Consider the following 20,209-nt stretch of genomic DNA (forward strand, 5'->3'; position numbering starts at 1 on the left):
ATATTTGAATATCAATATTTTCTGGGTCGTTACAAGGGCCCTCTAACATAGGCGGTGGAGATTCAGATGCTGTTTTACGCAGCATAGCTCAATAGGTCATGGCTGAAATTGCACGAAGCTCTAGGGAGCAGGGAGGTCCATCTTCAGCGTAGGGGTGTATAATAAAGAAGTTCACAAAGATTAACCCTCCAGCATTTTTAGGAGCAACTGATCTTGCAATTGCTGAGAGTTGGATGCAAGAAATAGAGAAAATACTAGCGGTGCTTCATTGCACCGACGAGCAGAGGGTTCTTTATGCCACATATAAGTTGACAAGGGAGGCCGAGAGATAGTGGATGACCACTATATTACTCGAGGGGCAGAGACCCATACCAGTGCCTATGACCTCGGCTCAATTCAGAGACATATTCTTTGATAGATATTTTCCTGCTACTATCAGAGAGGCTAAAGTGCATGAGTTTCTGGGTTTGACGCAGGGGCCATTGACAGTTCAGTAGTATGTGGGGAAATTTATTGAGCTGTCACGATTTGCTCCATATATAGTGCCAGATGAAGTCAAGAAGGTTAGGATGTTTGAGAGGGGTTTGAGGCGAGATATATATAAGAAGGTGGCAGTACTAAAGATACAGGACTTCTCTAAGTTAGTTGACAAAGCCACAGTAGCAGATGAGAGCAAGCAGATAGATGTAGGAGTACTGAGCCAGAGGAAGAGGGCCACGCCTCCAGATTTTTCAGGTGGGTTCCAGTTAGGGCCCATGGAGAGGAGATCGGTATAGAGGAGGTCAGAGGCAGATGATAGGACATTGAGGGTTTCAGGGTGAGCAGGCTTACCCCATTTGTCCCAAATGTAGCCAGAGGCATCTAGGTGAATGTAGGATGGGTGAGAATGTCTGCTATCATTGTGGGAGACCCGATCATAAGTCTTGGTCATGTTAAGGACCGCCGACCCAGGCACCAGTTCGTAGACCATTTCGGGGTGGTTACTAGGCGCCATGTGGAGGTCAGTAGAGGAACACGGCACCAGCGAGGGTTTATACATTGACGCCGGGAGATGCTAAGGCTTTTGAAGACATCGTGACGAGTATTATTGTTGCTTTACCATATAAATTTGTTGTTTTATTTGACACAGGTGCCACCTATTCTTTCGTATCGTCGGGATATGCTAAGTTATCTGGGGTTGAGGCACAATAGTTAGATGTTGAATTGCTAGTTGCCACACCGACTAGATTAGTAATTAAGTGTAGGAGGATACTCAAAAATTTTCCAATTGACATTCATGAGAATGTACTACTAGCTGATCTTGTGGTACTTGATATACGGGGATTTGATGTAATATTGGGTATGGATTGGCTAGCAGCTAATCACGCCAGCATAGATTGTCATCAAAAGGAAGTGATTTTTAGACCCCTAGGTGAGCAAAAATTCAAATTTATAGGTTCACGTGCGTGTGCCTCGCCACAGTTAGTGTCAGCTATTCAAGCAAGGAAGCTACTTCAGGGTGGTTGCCAAGGTTATATTGCCTATACAAAGGAAATTCCAAAAGAAGAACTGAAACAATCTTATATTCCAGTAACTAGAGAATTTCTAGATGTTTTTCCAAAGGAGTTACCTGGCTTACCACCAGATCGGGAGATAGAATTTGTAATTGATCTGCTTCCAGGGATGGCACCAATATCTAAAGCGCCTTAGAGAATGGCTCCAACTGAATTGAAAGAATTGAAAGACTAGCTACATGAGTTGTTAGATAAAGGTTTTATCAAGCCCAACGTGTTGCCCTGGGGAGCGCCAGTCTTGTTTGTGAAAAAGAAGGATGGGACCATGAGGATGTGTATTGATTACAGAGAGATAAACAAAGTGACAATCAAGAATAAATACCCTCTTCCTAGAATCGACGATCTATTTGATCAACTCCAGGGGACCCAAGTCTATTCTAAGATGGACCTTCGGTCGGGTTACCACCAGGTGAAAGTTAAAGCAGAAGACGTCTCGAAGACAACGTTTCGAACCAGATATGGACACTACAAATTCCTTGTAATGCCGTTTGGATTAACTAATGCACCGGCAGTGCTTAGGGATCTAATGAATCAGGTGTTCCATCAGGATCTATACCAATTTGTTATGGTATTTATAGATGATATGATGGTTTACTCGAAGAGTTTTGGTGAGCACGAGCATCATTTGAGGTTGTGTTGCAGATATTGAAAGAAAGAAAGTTGTACGCAAAATTCAAGAAATGTGAATTCTGGCTGAGGCATGTCACCTTTCTTCAGCATGTGATCTCTGAAGACGACATATCAATTGATCCAGGTAAGATAGAAGCAGTGGTAGATTGGCCGAGGCTAGGAAACGTTCAGGAGGTTAGGAGTTTTCTTAGTTTAGTAGGGTACTACAGGCATTTTATGGATTACTTTTTCAAATTATCAAGTCCCTTGACATGGATCACGAGGAAGAATGCAAGGTTTGAATGGTCCGATGACTGTGAGCAGAGCTTCCAAGAGTTGAAACAACGACTAGTTACTGCTCTGATGTTAGCTATTCTATTAAGAGAGGATGGATTTGTCATATATAGTGATGCGTCCTAGATGGGACTTGGGTGCGTGTTGATGCAGCACAGGAGAGTTATTGCTTATGCATCTAAACAACTTAAAGAATATGAGAAGAACTATCCTATGCATGATTTAGAATTAGCTGCGGTGGTGTATGCTCTCAAGATCTAGAGACATTATCTATATAGAGAGGAAAATGTGAAATCTTCATGGACCACAAAAGTTTAAGTATTTCTTCACTCAGAAGGAATTGAATATGAGGCAAAGAAGATGGCTAGAGCTTATTAAATATTATGATTGTACGATTAGCTACTATCCAAGGAAAGCAAATGTGGTGGCTGATGCACTGAATTGGAAGTCAGTGGGAGTAGCATTGTCTGCAGTGGAGATTTAGCATCTGATTTGGATGGACTTGGAGAGACTTGGTGTAGAGTTAGTAGAGGATCGTCACCAGACATTTGTTTCCAACCTGGTGTTACAGCCTACCTTACAAGAAAGAATTAAAGCTGCTTAGAGAAATGACGCAGAGTTGGTAGAGTTGATAGAAAAGGTGCAAGACGGACAGGGAGAGGAGTTCTGTATATTAGATGACGGAGCCCTATGGTTTCATACCAAATTGTGTGTTCCTACAGATGCTGAGATTAAGAGGGATATCTTAGACTAGGTAGATCCCTGTACACGATTCATCCTGGCAGTACTAAGATGTATCGGGATCTTCGAGAATCCTTTTGGTGCAGCGGCATTAAAAGGGAAATAGCTGAATTCATGGAGCAATGTTTGATGTGCTAGCAGATAAAAGCTGAGCACCAGAGGCTAGCAGGACAGTTGCAACCACTCTACATTCCCGAGTGGAAGTGGGACCATATATCTATGGACTTCATTTCAGGGTTACCGCCAGCGCTACACGGCAGAACGCCGTTTGGGTGATTGTAGACCAGCTGACGAAGACGACCCACTTTCTCCCTATCAAAGTTAGTTACCCCATGAACATACTAGCAGAGATATACATTCAGGAAATAGTTTGACCCCATGGAGTGCTAGTATCCATAGTATCAGACCATGACCCACGTTTCACATCACGATTTTGGAGGAGCTTACAAGAGGCTTTGGGGTCTCAGTTATCATTCAATACAACTTTTCATCCTCAGACTAATGGGCAAACAAAGAGGATGATTAAGATACTTGAGGATATGCTACGAGCATGCGTGTTGGATTTTGGGGGCAGTTGGACCCTGTATATGCCGTTAGTAGAGTTCGCATATAATAACAACTATCAGGCCAGCATCGGCATGGCACCTTACGAGGCGTTGTATGGTAGGATGTGTCGTTCTCTATTATACTAGGATAAACTAGGTGAGAGGCAAGTTTTAGGACTAGAATTAGTGCAACAGGCATACGATAAAGTCCAATTAATTAAAGAAAGGATCAGTGTAGCTTAGAGTCGGCAAAAAATTTACGTAGATATTCGCCGCCAAAAATTGAAATTTAAAGTAGAAGATCAGGTGTTCTTGAAAGTAGCATCGCTGAGAGGAATTATGAGGTTTGAGAGGAAGAGTAAGCTAAGCCCTAGACTTATTGGCTCATTCAAGATACATGAAAGAGTGGGTCCAGTAGCTTATAGGCTAGCTTTACCACCAACTCTATTCAGAATTCACAATGTATTTCATGTTTCCATGTTGAGGAAATATGTCCCAGATCCCTACCATGTGATTAGCTATGAGGAGCTAGAGCTTAGAGAGGGTATATGAGGAGACGCCAGTGCATATCTTAGATAAAAAAGAATAGGAGTTGCGTACTAAAAGAATTCCATTAGTAAAGGTCTTATGGAGAAATCATGCAGTGGAAGAGGTTTCATGGGAGCTAAAGGAGGAGATACGATAGAAATACCCACATTTGTTTAGTGAGAATCAGTACTATTCAGAGAAGATACAATAGTAATTCAGATAGAGTAGGTTTTATTTTGATATTGTATAGGATTGTGGATGTATAAGTTGTATAGTAGAATATAGGATAACTAGTATTTTGGTTTTGGGATAATTTTCCTTTATGTATAAATATTTGTAATCTCCTATAACCTTGAATGTGATCATGGTATTCCTTCGCCATAAGTGAGGGTAAGTAATAAAATAAGTAGCTAATTTTCCTCAAAGGACAATGTATAACATAGATAGAAAATTTCGAGGATGAAATTTTATAAGGGGGGGAGAATGTAAAGACCCAAAAAATAATAGTAATTAAATAGAATAGGGAAAGGAAAATTTAGAGGAGGTAAAGCGGGGCTCGTCGACGAACTCCCTTATACGGGTCGTCGATGAGTCTCAGTATCTCGTCGATGAAGAGATACCGAGAGGGTGTATTTCAAACCCATTGATTCGTTGACGAGTTCTTTACTTTTGTTGACGAACTTCCTTCTTCATCTAGTCAACGAGGCCACGTGCCTAGCCATCTATATAAGCGCAAAAATCATATTTTTGATGAATAAATCAGCCAATTCTCTCTCTCTCTCTCTCTCTCTCTCTCTCTCTCTCTCTCTCTCTCTCTCTCTCTCTCTCACTAGGTTTTGGTTTCTCTCACTTCTCTCTATATTTTCAACCCCATTTCTCCCCGATTCGATGATCAAAAGCTACCATGATGATTCTGGGAAGATTCTTTACAACCTAACCGGAGCAGAATTTCGATTTGAGAAGTTTGGGAACCATCCTAAAATCAGGATAAGTAGATTATTTAAGGGTTATTAAATTTGTAAGATTTTCTAAACCTATATTTAATAGTAAATATTGTTATACTGGTGTTTGAGATGATTTATGTGGGTGATGTGAATTCAGGGTTTTTGGGGCTTTTACTGTAGGCAAGTTATGGGAATCTAGAGGGTGTTCTCAGGAACCCGGGTAAGATGAGGAATAGTTTATAATTCAGGAAATATGAGTATGAAAATTATTCTGGGTATTCATTTATTTGACAGGAATATATATATATATATATATATATATATATATATGTGTGTGTGTGTGTGTGTGTGTGTGTGTGTGTGTGTGTGTGTAATTTCAGGAATATGGAATTATGAATGTTGTGGGCGTGAGTTAGAACCAGTAGACGAGTTCAGTTAGCCAAGGTAAGGGAAATATGATATGCTAGTAAATTCAGAAAATTTTATCAGTAAAGTATAGTATTTGTTTATTAAGATACAAGGTATAAACTATATTATTTGTGTGGCATGAATAGGTATTTGCTCAGTCAGTGTATATGTAGTTTTCGGAATATCATGATTTACAGTATTTTTGCACAGAGATATGCTTTATCAGATATTATACAAACAGATATATTTTACAGATAGATACTATTCAGATAGATATATTTTACAGATAGATATTTTACAGTATTTACAGAATTCCATGATTTTCCAAAACCATAACACTCAGATATTACAGATTATTCAGTCAGATATTATAGTATTTCATATCACATTTATAGTGTTATGGTTATTTTGGAATTATAATGAAACAGTAAGATAATTATATATGTTAGTATTATACAACATCAGATCCATGATGAATTATTTCAGTTAGATTAATTATTTCAGACAAATTCAGTAAGCAGGACACGATATCGTTGCTATTCCAAATCAAAGTGCAACCACATATCTCAAATAGTGTATGAATTCCGTCCACCGTGCCTATGGAAGAATTGCAGTCTCCCTAGATTCCTGGGTTGAGGAGGCCGGTTTGACGAGGTAGATACCAGTACCATGCCTTTGAAGGGATTGCAGTAAAGGTCGGACTGAGGATTGGTAGAGTATTCAAGTGACTTATCCTGGTAGGCCAACCAGAGTTAGGTCCAACCTACGGGCTGCACAACTTTGTCATAAAGGGTTAAATCATGACATATAGATTTCCAGGGATATTACTCAGTTATATATATAGATTTACAGAATAACAACAAATATATTATATTCTTAGCAGTATGAATAAATAGAAAACTCGGATAATACAGTTGTATTTTAAACCATGTAAGTGTGAGTTACACAGTATTTACATGATATCTCAGTTCAGTTATTTATCATAAAATTATTTATGTAAACTCAACTGTCATACACTAGTAATAGCATATTTCTTCTTATTGAGTGTTGTCTCATCCCAGTAAATTAACATTTTTCAGATGATCCAGCTAGACGAGCAGGTCAGGTTCATAGGTAGAGAGGTCGCTTACACTACCATGTATGTAGGGTAAGTGGTATTAGGGGATTGTATTTTTGAGTAGTATTTAGGAGTATTTGGGGAAAAGATGCTGGGATGATGTATAATTATGTATGTATGTTTTGAGATAATATTGGATTCTGGTATTGTAAATATGGATGTATGACTTATGTTTTCCGCTTCATAGGTATTTTATTTTGTGAATGGGATTTTCCTCAATGCCCTCTTGGGGCCTGATATGTTATAGCAGATAATATTGGGGTATTAGAGTAAAATGATTATCAGTATGTTTTATATATTATTAGAAAAAAAATGGTATGAATTTTTAGGTCGTTACACTATCTCCTGAAAATAACGATCATATTGAGGTTTTTGAGGAGGTGGAGGTTGATAAGCTTGGTGATGGGAATAGGCATAAAAGGATTTTTCTGATATTGATTTTGAAAAGATTGAGGAGGTAGAGCATTTTGTGATTGTTGAGGTCTTGGGGCTAGAAATCTCAGAGCTTTTGGCCTCTAGGAGAAGTTAGAATGCCGACCCCACCCAGGATTGTACTTATTGGAATATGGATCATTGGCCAGTGTATCGTACCAATTGTGGGTGGACTTAACTTCCTCCCGCACAAACTCAAGTGTAGGAGGCGTATGGGGGCAAGTGTAACAAGTATAAGATGGATCGGAGCATATGGCGCATAACTCTGCACACATTACTGGCTGAGATGGTTGTCCTAAGGAAAGGACCTGATCAAGCTTCTTAACGATGGTGTGTAAAGTGGGTGAGAGCTCATGGCCAGCTTCTAACTCGTAAAGTCCCTTATAATAGGAAGAAAAAGGTTGGGTAGGTTTATGAGCGGCAATGCTGTGTTGCTGAGAATTCTCGGCAAGGATCTCAAAGAGTGTCCAAGCCTCATTCTCATGCTTTGCGAGGAAAGTACCTTCACAAGATACGTCGACCATGGATCGATCTCGCTCAGCTAATCCCTCATAGAATGTTTGAACTAATTTCCACCTAGGGACTTGATGATGTGGGCATTTATGTAGAAGGTCCCTAAAACGCTCCTAAGTCTCAAAAAATTGCTCACCATTTATCTGTAAAAAACTAGTGATAGCCTTCCTTAGCTAATTAGTCTTCCTGATGTGGAAGTACTTTTTAAGAAATTCATATTGCATGGTGGCCTAGGTGGTCACCAAGTTTAGCTCTAAAGAATTTAGCCAATACTTGGCTTTGTCCTTAAAAGAGAACGAAAATAGCCTAAGGCGAAGGGCATCATCTGTGACGACCCGAAAATTCTACTATATATATATATATATACATTTTTTTTTACATAAAACACTGATACCATATATATACCACCCGACCCCCAAGTGGGTAACCGAATACAACAGTCCATAAGTTATACTACAACATAGTGAAAGCATTATATACATACATCCCATATACAATACCAGAGTACTACCATCTCCGAAATATATACACAAATCCCAAAACATAATACATCCACAATCCATTCCCAAAAACACATAATACATCCTTACACACCCCAGGGTCACACTAGAACTCACCCTAGGCAACACAGTCTATCCCTTCCCTAGAGCGCTCAAGTCTGGTTTCCTGGATTCCCTGAAATGTTGGAATTTATAGGGGTAAGACACCTCTCAGTAAGGGAATAAATTATTATCAGTGTGTGGCAAATGAGTTTTACGGTTCTAGAAACACATTCATTAAATAATTAAATTTAACTGAGAAATCATAATAACTGTGCTCATATCCTTATACATATATATACATTTGCAACCATATATTTTTTCTCAAAAATATGTACTTGCTCAATACATTTTCCTGGGTCTAAAACCTAACATGTCTGTAAATGTAGATTTATCATGTTTGTAATGAGAAACCATCATGAGGACAAACATACATCACCGTCATATAATCACCCCACATGACCGGGTTGTGCGGCCTGAAGGCGGGACTTAAACCATAGTAGGCCTACCAGGTTAAGTCAAAACAATTCTCGTCTGTAGTACAATTGGCCCACCGCAGTCTAGTTCGAACCCAAGGGAGGTCAACATCTCTTCGCAGGCCTAATCGACTGCCAATACCAACACTCTCCCCGAGAAGTGTGGTTGCACTAACTCATATCCTAACAATGGTACCATGCTCTCATATAAATCACTGATCCATTAGGGTTTTCATTTCCACAATTATTCCCTAATAATTTCATTATGACCATTATCATTTCTATCATTTCATTCCTCAGTATCAAAAATCATGTTTGTATAAATATCACATTTCTCAATATCAAATTATCATATTTGTATAAATCACATTTCCAGTATCAAAATATCATATCTGTATTTTCAATATTTCCATAGACCAGTATATATATATCACATTTCATCATAAACTAGCATAAATTACATTTCTCATGCCACACAAATTATAAATGATATTTCATAAAATAATATTTTCCCAGATAAATACATGATAATTCAACTGGTATTTTCAAATGTCTAATATGTGAGAAAACTATATATACATTATTTTTCATATTCTCATACTTTTAATTAATTAAGTTAATTTTCAAAGTACCTGACATAATTTATTCCTCTTACCTGATTCCTGGAGATATGCCTACAGGGATCCTAAACAGTGCCTACAACGTTCACACAAGACCCTATATCCATATACCCTAATTTAATTAACTCAACCCCAGAATAATAATAACCATTAAATATTTCCTATACCCACACACTCTCAACAACTGATTAAACTTTAAAAAATATCACTTACCCTGGTTTTGGAGTGGTGCTTGGGAAGCCTAACTCACAAAATCGCTTCGGTTAAATTGCATAGAAATGTCACTAGGATCTCAATATGACGTTTCTTCTTCGATTCGAACTTAAACCGAGTGAAAAATCAAGGAGAGAGAGAGAGACTACCACAACTAGAGATAGAGGGGAAAAGGAATAAGTTTTAACCTAAAAAAATGAATTGAAACCTATTTATAGGTTTTGGACCCTGGGCAAAACCGTCGATGGTTTGGTTTTTAACCAAACTGATTTTTACCGTTTTACCCTTACTAGGCTGTGGTAACTCAAAACCGTCGACGGTTTTCTAAGCTCACCCAAAACCATAAATGGTTTGTCTTGTGCCAAACCAAATTCTCCTTTTTCTTGCTTATTTTATTATTATTATTTTTTTTATTTTTCGAGTCTCTACGTCATCACCAAAATTGGATATGCAGATGGTTAAGCAAATTTCGAAGAATTCATCAAGATTCTTATAAGGATTTTCAAAGGAATTCCCATAGAAGTTAGGAAGCATCGAGATGATTGAGGTCTTGATTTCAAATTATGCCACCTCAACATCCGAGAACCGAATGCAAGACGGCAATGTGTATGCATTGGGAGTGAAATAGTCCCTTAGAGGCTGAAGAGGTTGCTCCTCCACCGTAGGTCGACGGGGAGTAAAACAATCCGAGTTTTGATTCTGATTATGGAAAGCCAGAACCGATTGGCATTCGGATATGACTTTAGATTCAGAGGACTCAGCTAACTCTGGACTAAAACTGGATTTCCTGACCGACCTACAAGATCTTTTAATCTTAGTGTCAATAGGCACTAGTTTGGGTTCCAGAGATCTCAAACTCTGCATATAACACTTTAGCATAGAATATCAAGACTTCAAATAATAGAAAAAAATAAAAGAACAAAGAAAATAAAAATCACATAGTAAACTACACTAATTTTGGCTCACTACCGTAAGTGAGTCCCCAGCAATGACACCAAAATTTGATAGCTTCGCCAAGGTTTGGGTCCTTAACTACCAAAGATAAAATTTATAAACCTAACTACTTCCAAGTTTCATAAAACAATGAGTAAGTTGGGTGTCGATCCTCAGGTCTAATTTATACTACGCTGAAACAATAAGAAAAGATTGGATTTGGGGTTTTCCATTTAAAATACAAAATAAAATTAATTAAATTGAATTCCTTATGGAAAAGTAATTCCCTGATCGCGAATCCACCCTAAGTCGTTATTCACAATAACTAGGTTTGGTTAATTATCCGTAATGGGGTTTCAACGGTTCATCCTAATACAAACGCATCATATGAACCCTAAACAGAGACAAGTAATCCTCTAGAGTAGTATAGCATAGTCGGGTTCGCACCAATAGTCCGAAGCACGATCGGGAGAACTGGTATACCTTATCTAGCGAACATGAATTCCTTTCTAGCAACCAAACCCTATTATGCACAGTTGACTGAATCCTAGCTATGGGAATCTAGCTTAGGGTTTCATCACAACAAGAGAACAGATAAATTAGCTATTCATCATGCAAGCAATAAATCATAAAGACAAGATAATGAATGAACAAAACTTTAAACACAACTTTTATTGAAATTCATAATAAAAAACAAAACATAAACAAAAATGCAACTAAACTACTGCAATCCGAAATTAAATGAAAACAATACAACTTGACGGCTAAAAACTATCTAAAAGGAACCCATAGGAACAAAAAGGAACCAAAAGGAACCCCTAATTATCTCTTCAAAGTTTAATTTTATACCCTTTAGGGTTTACACGCGCTGAAATTCAAATCAGGAAACAATCGTCAAAATCTCTTCAAAGTTTAATTTTATACCCTTTAGGGTTTACACACGCTGAAATTCAAATCAGGAAACAATCGTCAAAAATCTCGCAAAGCAGATTACTGAAGTCGATCCAAGTCGACTTGGTCGCACTGCCAAGGTCTCCTCGTCACACCTTAGTTGACACATTCTGAAAAACTTCAATTAGTTCCATGTTTAGTCGATGGCATTCGTTGACTAGGCCACACGTCCAAGGTCTACTGGTTGCGCCCTAATCCAGGGTCTCTATGATCTTGATGTTAATTAGCACTTTGAAGTCTTCTAGCTCAACCTGGTCGCCCCTTATGACTCCTTAGTCGCACCACATGGTCGATCAGGGACATTTTGCTTTAGTTGACTCCAAGCCTTAGAGACCTAGTCGAGCACTTGGTCGAGCCTTGTGCTTCCAAGTTGTTGCATTGACTATTTGCACTGCTTAACTCCTTGATTTAAGCTCCGATTTCCTGAAACATCAAACATACCACATGTAACTCCAAACAATGACAAGAAGTGATAATTACGAAGAAAATAAGAACATCGCATAGGTAAATGGGGGACTAAATAAGCATATTTCGGAACACATCAAAATCCCTAAAGGATTTAAATTGCCTGAAACAAAACCTAGAAATTTATATTCAATTAAACTCCAACGTTCTTTATATGGATTAAAGCAATTTGAACGCATGTAGTATAATTGATTAAGTGAGTACCTTGTGAAAGAAGGATTCATAAATGATCCAATTTGTCCATGCATTTTTATTAAAAGATCAGAATTCAGATTTGCTATAATTTCTTTTTGTGTTGATGATTTGAATTTAGTTGGGACTCTTGAAGAACTCACTAAAGCTGCTAATTATTTAATAACAGAATTTGAGATGAAAGATTTAGGAAAGACAAAATATTGTCTTGACCTACAAATTGAACATGTAAATGGCGAAATTGTTGTTCATCAATCTAAATATACCGAAAAGATATTAAGGCTATTCTATATGGACAAAGTTCATCCTTTGGGATCTCTAATGATGGTTTGATCACTTTATGTTAAGAAGGATCCATTTCAATCTCATGATGAGGGGGAGGAATTACTTGGTCCTGAAGTATAATATTTAAGTGCTATCAACTCTCCAATGTATCTGGCCAATTGTACAAGACCCGACATTACAATTTTTGTAAATCTACTAACAAGATATAGTTCTGCTCCTACTCGGCGACACTGGAATGGAATTAAGCACGTTCTATGCTATTTGAGAGGACCATCTGATTTGAGTCTATTCTACTCATTTGATTCCAAATCTCAACTAGTAGGATATGCATACGTTTGATATCTATCTGATTCTCACAATGCTAAATCTCAAACTGGATATATATTTCTTTACGAAAAAACTGCTATATCTTGGACATCAATAAAGCAGATGATTACATCAACATCCTCCAATAATTCAGAAATACTAGTTATCCATGAAGCTAGTAGAGAATGCGTGTGGCTTTGATAAATGATTTCTCATATCCAAGAAAATTGTGATCTTCAATCAATCAAGGATATTCCAATAGTTTTATATGAAGACAAAGTTGCACGCATAGCTTAACTGTTGACCCTATTGGTCATATCCCATTTTGATAATGACAAATACCTTTGTATCTAACCTATGCCCTGAGTTTGTGTGCAGGATTACTATGCACAAAATTGAGAAGAATCATATCTCTTGGTGGCGTATGGTGACTCCAAGGAAAATGAAGAAAAAGTGTTTACATTTGTATTTAATATTTATTTTCAGTTGGTTTTGTAATAATAATCAAAAGGTCTATAATAATTAATGCATGACATGCATGGTAGGATCCATAAGCTCAAAATGACCTTAGATAGATCCTAAGTCCCTGCACATAACAATACTCAAAATTAGGACCAAAATCTTAAGTGTAAACGAGTTTCAGTCGACCGAATTCAGTGCATTATAAATGCCTCAGTCGACCAAATTGACCAATAGTCAACTTGTTTATTTCATTCGGTCAACTATATCTTTTTGAAGGTGTCTTCCTTAGTCGACCGAACTCGCACATGTCTGACACCCAACAATTTAGCCGACCGAACTTCTAGTTCATTTATGATTGAGTCAACTGAACTAGATGAACAGAAGACCAAACTCAAATATAGCTGACCAAACCTCGAAGGGTTTGTAAACGCCCTGATTTAGCCGACTATATTCTGTAGTTCAAAAGTGGCTAGGTCGACCAAACTTGTAAATATAGTCAACCGAACTTAAAATGTAGTCGATCGAAACTCTCAGGTTGCTAAATTTTTAACTGCAGTAACACAGGGTTATTAAGGTTAAATTGGTTTTAAACAAATTTAATAATCCCCTCTATATCCGAACGGTTATTTTTTTGGGTGAAGCTATATACATGTGTTCATTTGCAAAGATTAATAACCAAATTAGTAAATTGATTAAGAAAAATATCCTCTGAAATTTTGAGAGCACTTTCTTCACATATAAGCCATATATTCTTCCCTTGCTCTATCTATTGTAAAATATTTTTAAGTGAGAGTATTTTAAGTGATCCTACACGTCCTACTAATGCTCAAACTCCTATACTTGCAAATTGTTTGTTGATTTTTTATTGAGAGTTGAGCCCAAAAGTTTCCCCCTTGAGTTAATCAATATTCATTTGGTGGGAAAACTTTTTATTAGCTTGTGATTCTTTACATTTTTTATTGCAAGACTCTTAGGTTTGTCTTGTGTTTTGTAGAAATTTTTTTGACAAACTTGCTTTGAAAATATCTCTTGTGCTTAAACTTGTGAAAATCATTTTGAGATATTTTGATTATATCCTTGGAAATCTTTGAAACCCTATTTGTGGTTGATATATATTTATATATTGTTTCAAAGATAGATTGATAATACACTCTCACACTTGATTGATTATTGACATTACCTTGAGTGTTATTTCACATATTTGCACCGAGCTTATTGTTTTTATTTGTTTGTTGTGCATTGATTATACTAGTACAAATTTGCTTGTTGAAGAAGCACATATTTTGTACACGAAATTTATATTGTGAATCTGTTGTATTTTAAACGTGACCTGAAGGGGTGATAATCTAACCCGGAAGGATTGTATGTAAAGGTTGAGGTCAGTCCCGATAATTTGACCTGGTTATAACTGGTGCCGCTCCACCCGTTAAGTGAGTCGTAGTGGAATCATTGGGCTTGTGAGCTGGCGCGGGGACGTAGGCACATTTGCCGAACCTCGAAAACATATCTAGTGTTATCTCTACTTTACTTGCTTTTCTATTCTGCGCATGCTTGGTTAATTTATTTGTACAAATTTCATTTAGTTGTATTTATCAATTTATTTTATATACGTTCTAGATTGACCATAGGCTTGTGAAATACTGTTGCTGACTATTTGACCTAGGAGAGAAAAAACTTTAAAAAATCCAATTCACCCCCCTCTTGGGATTACAGTAAACTTTACATCAACTAAGAGGAGGATACATAAAAAGTGACAAAACAAAATATATCTCTCTAAAATTCTTTTATACACATGAACTCCAAAAGAATAGTGATATAAATGTTCATCAGATCCGATCAAGTGATAATCCAGTAGATTTGTTCACCAAAACTTTGTCTACTACAACATTCAAGTAAATTGGTTCATCTTATCGGAATGAGACATCTTAAAGATCTTAGCAGAAAGACTTAATATATAGGTGACATTTAAGGGGGAGTGCTGTGAAAAATATGTATCACCCCTTATCTTCTACTCTTTCATTTTCCACCACTTCAGTTTTTTCCATCCCAATAAATTCTTTGTTATCCATATTACCTTATAAAAGGACACCCTACCCCTCACATTTGTATACACACATTGCATGCTTGAAGTAAGTATGGTATATAGAAAAAAAAATGAGAGATAAAGAAAAAAGAAATATCTTATATAATGTCGGACATATTTTGTACAAGACTGGTTCTAAGTCATCTTGTAATTTTCTACGAGATAGTGAAGTTTTTTATCTCATTCGTTAGTAAAGTAGGTATAATCGAATCATGTAATATTCTGTCTCATCTTTATTTATTTTCTTATATCTTTTATAACAAAAATTATTTTATAAGTATTAATGTGATGGCCAGACAAATTAAAGTTTGGCTGGGTAAGGGGGAACATGGTTTTAGAGTCCAACTTACCCTACCAAAAAGCAAAAAATGAATTCCATTTGCTTCACCCAAACACAACCATAAAAAATGTTCACCCTCGCCAAAAAGGTCGGCGCCCAAATCGCGGCCAACCCCTATGGAACGCAATAAAGGGTGAATGGATGCTGGCTAAGGGTTTTGCGCGAGACAAGGAGAGAGCGAGGGACAAGGGTTCTTCTTCAGTTCTCCATCTCTCCATAACCAAATCTCTAGGGTTTGTTTGGGGTTTTAGGGTTTTGCATCCTCGGCACTCTCTGCATCTCCGCGTCTGCGACTCAATGAGCAACAACAAGGACGATGCTGTTAACATGGCTGATGTCGGCGCCGCTCTCCCCGGTAACCATTAAACCCAAAACCCTAGCTCATTCTCTCTCTCTGATTTTTAAGATTTGAAGTGGTTATTTTTTGATTTTACATTTGGCAGCTGTTAACGCTGAGGAGCTTCTTAAGGTCAGTTATTTCTGTTCCCTTTTTCTCTCTGGGTTATGGGTTTAGTGTATTAGCTGATGCAACAGAGGTTTTTGCAGAATAAGCTTCAGAATCTGTCGCCAAAAGTCAGGAAGAGAGTCGAGGCTCTCAGAGAGATCCAGGCATGTTATTTCTTATATATTGCTCTTCTTTTTTTTTCTTAAATACTTGTGTTATGGCAATCTGAAGCATAGTAATATTTTCTTCTTTATTATGTATATTTGATGTGTATTTATGGTGGGCAGTATATGATAAGATGAATGTTCTATTCTTAATCGTGTTCTTATTATTCTAATAAAATATACACGAACTTTCCTTCATGAAATAAATACTTGTTACTGAACCTGGGTATTTGCAGTCTGTCTTGTTAACCTGAGCCTGTTGACAAACAGATCATTCTAAATAGTAGGAAATCATATGATCTGCATTTTGCTGGCCACAAGCACGCACCCTATCTATGCCCAAAAAGGAGTGTAGGGGAGGCACTCAAGGTTCTTATGTGAACAATTTTTTCTATCTTTTCCCTTTATATTGTCTTTAAACAAACTCTTTTACATTTTAATGTTGCCTTGTGTTGCTCTTTTGCCTGGCTTAATTTTCACTTACAATTCAGATTGTCTGAATTATCATTATTAGGGAGGTGAACAGAAATGGATATTGGATTTTTGTTTGTAGATCATTCTAAACTATTTTTATTTACAGATTCAACATGACGACTTGGAAGAAAAATTTTTTGAGGAAAGAGCAGCTCTCGAAGCTAAATACCAAAAGATGTATCAACCACTTTACAGCAAGGTATCTTATGAGTTCAATGTGCATGAATGATAAGAGTGGTGATTTGATTTATTCCCATGATCCTTTGCGTGTGCATGTGCTGCTCATGCTTGTGCATTCATATGTTTCTTGAGAATTGAAGTTGAAACATGCACTAAAGGTGCAAGGACTTCCTTTTAACTCAGTTATGGAACATGTTCAGTATGCCTTTATCACAAGATTGAATTAAAAGGTGCCCATTTTTATGTTGAACCAATTAAAATTTCGAGTCATCATTATAGTAGCTCAGCTACATTTTGCTCTGCTATACCCTTGCAAAGCATTGCAGGTGCATTTTGTCTTGGCGAGAGTATATTAGTTGTCTTTCACCTCGCTCAAGTATCTATTTGTTTATCCTTCACTTTTCATTTTTCACTTATATAATCTTCTAAACCCGTGCAGCGATATGAGATTGTGAATGGTTTGGTTGAAGTTGATGGTGTTACAGATGAAGCTGCAGTGAACAAAGCAGAAAATAAATCTGCTGAAGGTAGCCTTTGAATGCAGTACTGAACTTTTTATTTAATTGTAGTATCTGTAGCATGATATTTTGGTATTTCCAACCAGGGAAAGGAGTTCCTGATTTTTGGCTCACTGCAATGAAGACTAATGAAGTGCTAGCCGAAGAGGTTTGTTGATTCAGTATGTTGTTATCTTGTACTCGGTGCCTCTCCCAATTTTTTTTTTTTTTTTTTCCTTTTGCCTCTTCTAATTTTTTGTTTGCTGGATTTCAGATTTCTGAGCGTGATGAAGGAGCTCTTAAATATCTCAAAGATATCAAGTGGTTTCGTATAGATGATCCCAAGGGTTTTAAGCTTGAGTTCTGTTTTGAAACCAATCCATACTTCAAGAACTCCATTTTGACAAAAACATATCACATGATTGATGAAGATGAGCCTATTCTGGAGAAGGCAATAGGGTAAATTCTTTTCAATGTCACTGGAATTCTAAAAAAAATTCATATTTTAGTTTCATACTGTTTAATTCATTTAGTCTAAGGACAGTGTTTTGCAAATTCCCTTCATAACTAAATTTTAACTGGTTCTTTCCAGGACTGAGATTGAATGGTATCCTGGAAAATGCTTAACACAGAAGCTTCTTAAAAAGAAACCTAAGAAGGGATCAAAGAATACCAAGCCAATAACTAAAACTGAAGATTGTGAAAGTTTTTTTAACTTCTTCAATCCCCCTCAAGTCCCCGAAGATGATGATGATATTGATGAAGATACTGTGAGTCCAGCATTGATGTTTTAGCAAGAGCTCCATGATAATATTTTTTTTTTTTTTTGGCCATTTTGTATTTCATGTTGCTTTTTGTTCTTGAACAGGCTGAAGAGCTTCAAAATCTAATGGAGCAAGATTATGACATTGGGTGAGTTAATTTATATTTCATAGGGTGGTATCTTCATTGTTAGGCTATTGATTTTTTACTGATGCTAAATTGCACAGCACAAGACTTCCATGCAGTTTGGCGTTCTTTTGAATTTATTGTTGAATGTTTCCCATCCCATTGCTTCTAGTTTTTGTATTTTCATGATTTTCATAACTGGGGAGCTTGTACTGCTATGTGTAGGTCAACTATCCGAGACAAAATTATCCCACATGCTGTGTCGTGGTTCACTGGGGAGGCTGTTGAGGATGACTTAGAAATAGAAGATGCTGGTGAAGATGAAGACACCGAAGTAGATGAAGATGAAGAGGATGACGATGAAGAGGCTGAAGATGATGATGATGATGAAGATGAAGATGAGGAAAGCAATACAAGAAAGAAGGTATATGAGTCCAAACTTGAGCTATTCTGCTTCTCTTCCTCATCCCCCACTTGAAAGCTGGAATTTGCTATTATGCTGATGTTTCCTTTTTTCATCGTGTGGTGGTCTGGTATGGTACTTCAGCCGACAGCAGGGCACAAGGTTAGACAGCACTATTAAATCTGCTACTACCCTGATATTTCTCTCTTTCTCATCACCATTCTTTTCTGCTCAAATTAAAATGCTGTCTTGGGTATCTTGTCCTGAACACTTTTTCTTTTTGTGTGCTGTAGAAGAGTGGAAAACCACCACCTGGTGATGCTCAGCAGGGTGAGAGGCCTCCAGAATGTAAGCAGCAGTAGAACTTGATCGCTGCCTTAGGAATTTTTTGCTGGGTTGAGAGTTTTGTCCGCGGGTCTATTGTGAGGGTTGTGTTTGAGAGTAGTGGGCAGGGAGGTTAAGAGGTGCAGTTTTATATGATTTTTGTTCTTTTATTTCAATTATGCTATATTTAATTGATTTAGTGTTTTTTTGCTCCCTTGGAAGAGTTGAAGGAACAAAAAGGAGGGGAAGGGGGTCGGTTGGTTCTGTGTTTGGAGATTGTGGTGAAATGATTTCAAGTTAGGTTTGCCATGTGATTAGTCAATGTTTGGTATTTTTATTGAAGCTTATGTGTAAACTATCGCTTAAAAAGTGTTGGCTTAAGTTGTATGTTTGGATCTTTTCATGCTTCTTCCGACATTTTCTCGCGGAGGAAGCTTGTGACTCGGAATATAAAACACCGTACCTAATTATATTGAATTTTATTTAAATCTACACATTCAAATTCAAGGCTTGAATACCCTTTGCCATTAGAAATTTATCACATCTTTAGGTTCATGTTGTGTTGGGTGTGATCATACAGTACTAGCGCATCGGATCTCATCAGAACTTCGCAATTAAGCTTGCTTGGGCAAGAGTGATATTAGGATGGGTAATTTCTTGGAAAGTCTGTGTTGTGCCCATCACTTTTAAAAATAATTTTTTAAAAAATAAAGGTTCCTGTTGTGTCACCAATATTTTTGAGAAAGGAAAATATAAGGTAATAAATTTTTCATTATGTTTCTTTTTATTAAACATTTTTAAAAGAACTTGGTAATATGTAATTAACATTATGAGAAATTAAATGTTAATTTACATAAAATACAATTTTGCTTCAAAAAATAATTTTAAAATTTTATATTGGACAGAATAAAATAATTTTTCATGTTATTTTAATGGTAAAATTAACACACTTCCATACAATTTTTACATTGAAAGATGAAATTTAATAAGCTTGAGCTCTTGAAATTTTAATATGCTAGAGCCACGGTAAATAGGCTAGCCGTGGTGAACCCCATTTTCCCTTTTGTTTTGTTTCTTAATTTTGGTTTTATGTTTTAAATTTGTACATCTAATAAATCCTAATCATGCTGGGAATTAAGGACAAATTCTCGAACTTGTGAGAAACAAAATAGAGAAAGTATACACATCAAAGAAAAATCAATCACACGCATAAGACAGTATATATGTGGTTCGATAATTTTGCCTACGCCCATGGAGTTACAGGAATTTCACTATTATCAGGAAG

The 20,209-nt window shown here is 36.9% G+C and overlaps 1 protein-coding gene and 1 non-coding gene across 3 annotated transcripts; both read left to right on the top strand.

The window, feature by feature from the left end:
- The first annotated feature begins 7,753 nt into the window (after positions 1-7,753).
- On the top strand, positions 7,754-7,859 carry LOC131158949 (small nucleolar RNA R71). The gene has a single exon (XR_009137567.1). It is a non-coding gene; the product is annotated as a small nucleolar RNA R71 (small nucleolar RNA).
- Positions 7,860-15,540: 7,681 nt separating this feature from the next.
- On the top strand, positions 15,541-19,311 carry LOC131157711 (nucleosome assembly protein 1;2-like). Of its 2 annotated transcripts, XM_058112048.1 has the most exons (12): positions 15,593-15,904; positions 15,993-16,018; positions 16,096-16,158; positions 16,739-16,831; positions 17,252-17,339; positions 17,417-17,478; positions 17,584-17,768; positions 17,902-18,079; positions 18,178-18,221; positions 18,423-18,621; positions 18,745-18,762; positions 18,894-19,311. In XM_058112048.1, exons 1-12 carry the CDS (start codon positions 15,691-15,693, stop codon positions 18,960-18,962), a joined length of 1,239 nt encoding a protein of 412 aa, XP_057968031.1. In that variant the 5' UTR covers positions 15,593-15,690; the 3' UTR covers positions 18,963-19,311. The 2 variants fall into 2 exon arrangements, with proteins under 2 accessions (XP_057968032.1, XP_057968031.1); XM_058112049.1 differs by lacking the exon at positions 15,993-16,018 and having other exon boundaries at positions 15,541-15,904; positions 16,072-16,158.
- Positions 19,312-20,209: the final 898 nt, after the last annotated feature.

This window comes from Malania oleifera, chromosome 6 (genome assembly GCF_029873635.1).
Source record: "Malania oleifera isolate guangnan ecotype guangnan chromosome 6, ASM2987363v1, whole genome shotgun sequence".
Classification (NCBI taxonomy): domain Eukaryota; kingdom Viridiplantae; phylum Streptophyta; class Magnoliopsida; order Santalales; family Ximeniaceae; genus Malania; species Malania oleifera.